Below are 5310 nucleotides of genomic sequence, written 5' to 3'. Positions count from 1 at the left end.
CATCCATCCATCCATCCATCTTCTATTAGAATTTCATTGTTATGCCTGTACTATTCTATTTATTACTATTTACAAATGGTTCTTTGTTATTAATAGTTCTCATTTGTTCTTACTGTTGCGAATTAAATACCCTTTCTTTGTTTATTTACATTTGTTGGCTTACGGGCTCCCTTCTCCTATTGGGTTCAACTTATCCTTAAAAAAACAATAGAATAATAATAACCATCAGGCACAAGATAAGTTTATCAGACTCATCTTTACAAAGGATTTCTGTCTGGCACAAAACAGGTGTTCAGATGCCAATGCTGCTCGCCTCACTGGTGGATTGGACAGAGGAAGAATCTCAATCCATTAGTGAATTCAAGCTCAGGCACACGTGGGCTGGATTTTTATTTTTTTTTTATTAAAAGCTTGATTTTCATGTTCACTTGCATTGTATTCTTCTCTAAATTACTACTGCTCTGAACTGTGTGACAAACTAGCAAAAAAACAGTCCACAGGGTGCAAACACACACTGTACAATTGTACTAACATTTGATTAAATGTATTATTATTTTGAACTCTCTCAGGTGTTTCTGATGACTGGGAAAATATGTTGTTTGTCTGGCATTTTGGCCAATCTTTGACAATATCCTGTCAAATAAGGGCATTTAGAGAGGTGGCTGGAATTATAGATTGTAGGCAAACCTTTAAGGTCTGCTGGCAACCCAGTGCACCAACCCTGTTGACTAGATCAGGGTCCCCTGGGCTCAACCAGTTATGTTTAGGAACAGTTCACCCAAGCTGACTCACAGAACTGGATGTCCATTCAAACTGCTGCGAGGTAATTGGCAGAGCATTGCGACACTATCGATCCCTGTGTTTCACAGACTATAATTGTAAAGAACTAGTGAGAGTCAGTTAGGATCATTTGTATTTTTCCCAGTTCATGCTAACAGGGGACTAAAAGCTCTCCCTCTGACAGATTGTGGGGGGAAAATTATGATAAGGATTGTGGAGAACATCAGCAGCAGTTTTGCAAAAGGCATTTAAGGTTACATTTCATATCCAGAATGAAAGGTAAGTCAATTTATTTTATATTTCTAAAAAGTCTTGTTTACATTAAAATTGTGTTTAAAAATGTATAACTAGTTTTTGTACATTGTAGCACTAATCTAAAAAAATGGGAGACTGGAATTTCCTTGGAGGAATCTTAGAGGAGGTGCATATCCACTCCACCATGGTGGGCAAGATCTGGCTGACCATCCTGTTCATATTTCGGATGTTAGTACTGGGAGTTGCTGCGGAGGATGTGTGGAATGACGAACAGTCTGATTTCATCTGCAACACCGACCAGCCTGGTTGTCGAAATGTTTGTTATGACCAGGCTTTCCCCATCTCCCTCATTCGATACTGGGTGCTTCAGGTGATTTTCGTGTCCTCCCCCTCCTTGGTCTACATGGGCCATGCCATTTATCAACTGCGAGCTCTGGAGAAGGAACGCCACTGTAAGAAGGTGGCATTACGCCGGGAGATGGAAGCAGTGGATGTGGAATTGGTGGAGGTAAGGAAGAGAATTGAAAAAGAGATGAGGCAGCTAGAGCAGGGCAAACTCAACAAGGCACCACTGAGAGGGTCTCTATTGTGTACTTATGTGGCCCACATTGTGACTCGCTCGTTGGTAGAGGTCAGCTTCATGATGGGTCAGTACATCTTGTATGGACACCACCTGAAACCTCTTTACAAGTGTGAGCGAGAGCCGTGCCCAAATGTGGTGGACTGCTTTGTGTCCAGACCCACAGAGAAAACAGTTTTTATGATGTTCATGCAAGCCATTGCCTGCCTCTCACTCTTTCTCAGTCTTCTTGAGATTATCCACCTGGGATTTAAGAAGCTTAAGAAGTGTATCTTGAACTTCTTCCCACACCTGAAAGATGATCCTGATGAATTTTACATTAGCAAATCAAAAAAGAACTCAGTCGTGCATCAGGTGTGTGCTGGAACATCTGTAGCTGGAAAGACAACTATTCCCACAGCGCCATGTGGATACACATTGCTGATGGAGAAGCAGGGCAATGGGCCCAACTACTCGCTTCTCAATGCCTCCTCTGCTTTCATTCCAATACAAGGGGACCCTGGTGCAAAGTCAGATCGGCGTAAGGATGGCAAGGAGGGAATTCCAAGTCCTACAGAACAAAACAGTAATTCCAACAACACCAGCAGCGACACACATTCTCTTCCTGTGGATAAACATGAGGAGCCAGAGGAGCCCCTGGTGACCTCTGAATATCCTACTCTCCCTGTTGCCGACGCCACCTCCTGCCCGACCCTGTCAGGCATTACCAGGAAGTCACGGAGGATCAGCCCACCTTGGAACTGCTCCACTCTACCAGAAGGGAATGGCTCAGACAGTGGGGATTCCTACCTGGGGGGCAACAGCATCAAGCAACGCAGCAGCTGTGTTGGGCCCCGTGCAAGGATTCTCTCCAAATCAGACACTAAAAAGCCTGGCAGACCACAAAGCCCGGACTCAGCAGGTGAGCTGAGTTCGGCGTCTCGTCACAGCAATGAGAGTAACAGCCCCACAGCTTCACCCCCAAACCGCAGAGTGTCAGCAGCAAGTAGTGCCAGCAGCCGGCGAGCTCCGACTGACCTACAGATATAAAAACATGGCAACTAAGTTTTCAACTTGAACTGGACAAAATGACCTTTCCAGTGCTTTAAAAGGAACAATAGAAGAAATCAAAGAAATGCCATTTCCAACGTAGCATGTAATTGGTGATCAGAAAACAATGTCTCCATTTGTCTTCACAACTGACTGAAAAATGCAACTGGATTTATGATTGTATGCTGCAGCACTGTCTGGATGGAAAAAACGAACCACAAATCTATACTGTTTAAGGTCACAGTTATGTAATGATTCTAAATCAGGAAGACTGAAATCAATCGAACCGCTGTTGAATGTCAACACAATGTCACTCAGCAAAAACATTAAAGAATAACGCACTAAGTTCTAGATGCACACAGAAAATAGCCCACTTTTACATTGCACTTCCTACTTGATGCTCTTTTTTTTTTTTAGCAACATCAAAGGATCGGCTTTTGTATTAAAGCTTACGTGCTACTTATACGCTTGATAGTGTGTCTCAAGAGTGTTCTCATTTTTTTTTAAAAGGGATTCAATTAGACCAAGACAATGGTAGTTTAAAACTTTAATAGAATAACTGCAAATTTTCATACAAACAAAAACTTTACAGAACAGAAATTGGTGAAACAAAAGTTTACAGTACATCTACTATTACAACATACAACAAAACTAGAAAACTCCTCAAAAAAAAAAGAAAGAAATTTCCACCCCAGAAAGCAGCAACTCCTCTTCTCACTCAGCGACTCCACTCAGTGAATCGGGTTCATACTGCATTAGCTGAGAAATAATACAAAATGCAGATGTCAAAGCTTACAATAATGCTGAATCACTTTCAAACACATGTGGTTTTGATTGCTTTTATCGTTATTTTACTAGCATCTCACCCTGTTTCTCAGTTCTTTGTTCTCCACTATGAGGAGGTTGCATTTCTGCTTTAAATCTGCCACCTCCATGTGGAGAGCCTCAGTGTTTGCTGGCTCTGGAAGAGCTGCCCCCAGGTGGCACTTTATGAAACTGAGCTAGCGGTTAAGGCCATCATGCACTGTCAATGTCAAATCTAGAAATGTTCCATTACAATAACACACCGTGTTTTAGCATCCACACTTTAAAAAGGTTGGTTTGTGATTCCCCCCCCCCCCCCAAACTAAGGCCAATGTCTTCAACAATAAATTTACAATTTACAGATAATTAAGACACAAAGTAGGAAACTCTTTTACATGTAAATGTAAAAATGTAAATTTTTTAAAATGTAAATACTGTTTCTGTAACATACCGTAAGCTAGTGCGTTGACACAATGCCTGTTTTAGTGGTGCTCAAGCCCATTTTCCAATAACCTGTGTATTACCACAGCTACATTTCACACCATTTCAACATGCCATTAACACACGTCAATTTAAATAAATAGCGGTTTGCTTACTGGCTGACATATTATTAGCCCAAACTTTGTGTAAGGCTTTGTACAGTTCATATCATATGTCGTGATTTTAGGAAGCAAGGTTTTGCATCACTTTTGGAGCTTATACTTAAGAGTCAATAGTAAGGCCATAGTTAAATCCAAGTTTAGTGTACATAGTTTGAAAATACAGTTTTTAGTGAAATCATCTACATTTTAAATTTATTGTCAATGGCTTTTATTTTTACATTTTACCTAATAAAATGACTGTGTGTGTTATTTATGCAAGACATGGCCCAATTTTTCATTTTCAACAAAAATTTGAAGGCAGAATGCGCATCAAAAGGATACTCAAGTGCATTATTCGGCTTGTCGGACTCTTCGTAGAGGGCAACCAAAACTTGAAAAGAGAAAAATCTATTAATAATCCAGCACATGAATAAGATGTGAAACTAAAACGTTTATAGTGGAAATGCACATGGGCGTGCTAAAATATTTTTAGGACACTAACCGCTGGTTAAAGTGTCAAGAACTCCCGATTTTTCAAGATACCTCCTAAATTGCTCTCGCTTCGACTCCGAGGCCTGCAAACAGGACAGGTATTTCTGTTTCACACCAATACAGAACGCGTGGAAGATATTTATACACTGACAAACCCTTTCTGACTTTAAAACATGAACACTCGTTTGTTACCAAAAAACTAAACACGACAGAGCCTAAACAAATATATTTAAAACATCCGGCCCATTGCTACAATGCTAGCTAGTTTACATATTACCAACTGTAAAGTACTACATAATCTGTAAATACAGTAACCTTTGTGAAACTACCTTAGTTTCCTTGGAAACACTCACTCTGGGGTTGGCCATGAATTCGACGTTACTGTTCAATTTCGTTAATAAACTGTGCGAGGAGATACTTTGGAGAACGCTGTGTGTTGTATCTTGCAGCTTATTAGATCCACAAATGAACTTTAAACGTTTAAGAAAGTCAGTGTTTTACTGTTGTTTTTAAAAAAGAAAAAGCAGAAGAAGAATTTCCTACTTCCGTAAATGAGGGAAGCGAGCGAGATAAATCCACCAATCACTGCGATTGTGATGAAACGTCATTTCTCGCTAACGTCAATCTATATATCAGAGGAGTGCGCAACATGTGCAGGAAGATCTTTTGTAGATCGACGTTTTTACACAACCCACGTGACTGTTTTTCTCCAGGAATGTCACTGTGTGGAAAAACAGAAACACAGATCATATGTTGCTGTTTGCTGGTTGTATGGACACGGTTCCCGCA

The 5310-nt window shown here is 40.6% G+C and overlaps 2 protein-coding genes across 3 annotated transcripts; one reads left to right on the top strand and one right to left on the bottom strand.

Moving 5' to 3' along the window:
• Positions 1-507: 507 nt before the first annotated feature.
• On the top strand, positions 508-2989 carry LOC130517813 (gap junction alpha-9 protein-like). The gene is made up of 2 exons (XM_057019948.1): positions 508-1059; positions 1148-2989. The coding sequence occupies exon 2, from the start codon at positions 1163-1165 to the stop codon at positions 2642-2644; it is 1482 nt and encodes a 493-aa protein (XP_056875928.1). The 5' UTR covers positions 508-1059; positions 1148-1162; the 3' UTR covers positions 2645-2989.
• Positions 2990-3176: 187 nt separating this feature from the next.
• mycbp (MYC binding protein) lies at positions 3177-5088 on the bottom strand. Of its 2 annotated transcripts, none has more exons than XM_057019962.1 (5): positions 4875-5088; positions 4532-4604; positions 4372-4420; positions 3511-3640; positions 3177-3403 (listed from the first exon to the last, which is right to left on the bottom strand). In XM_057019962.1, exons 1-5 carry the CDS (start codon positions 4887-4889, stop codon positions 3359-3361), a joined length of 312 nt encoding a protein of 103 aa, XP_056875942.1. In that variant the 5' UTR covers positions 4890-5088; the 3' UTR covers positions 3177-3358. The 2 variants fall into 2 exon arrangements, with proteins under 2 accessions (XP_056875942.1, XP_056875940.1); XM_057019960.1 differs by having other exon boundaries at positions 4851-5087.
• Positions 5089-5310: the final 222 nt, after the last annotated feature.

Source organism: Takifugu flavidus, chromosome 21, assembly GCF_003711565.1.
Source record: "Takifugu flavidus isolate HTHZ2018 chromosome 21, ASM371156v2, whole genome shotgun sequence".
Classification (NCBI taxonomy): Eukaryota; Metazoa; Chordata; class Actinopteri; order Tetraodontiformes; family Tetraodontidae; genus Takifugu; species Takifugu flavidus.
This window is presented reverse-complemented; position numbering and strand designations above follow the sequence as displayed.

Bases quoted from the DNA above. Each gene is read 5' to 3' on its own strand.
- LOC130517813 (XM_057019948.1), top strand. From the start codon at position 1,163: ATGGGAGACTGGAATTTCCTTGGAGGAATCTTAGAGGAGGTGCATATC.
- mycbp (XM_057019960.1), bottom strand. From the start codon at position 4,889: ATGGCCAACCCCAGAGTGAGTGTTTCCAAGGAAACTAAG. The intron at 4,605-4,850 runs GTAGTTTCACAA...TCCTGTTTGCAG, and splicing joins GTGTTTCCAAGGAAACTAAG to GCCTCGGAGTCGAAGCGAGA. The intron at 4,421-4,531 runs GTTAGTGTCCTA...TCTCTTTTCAAG, and splicing joins TCTTGACACTTTAACCAGCG to TTTTGGTTGCCCTCTACGAA.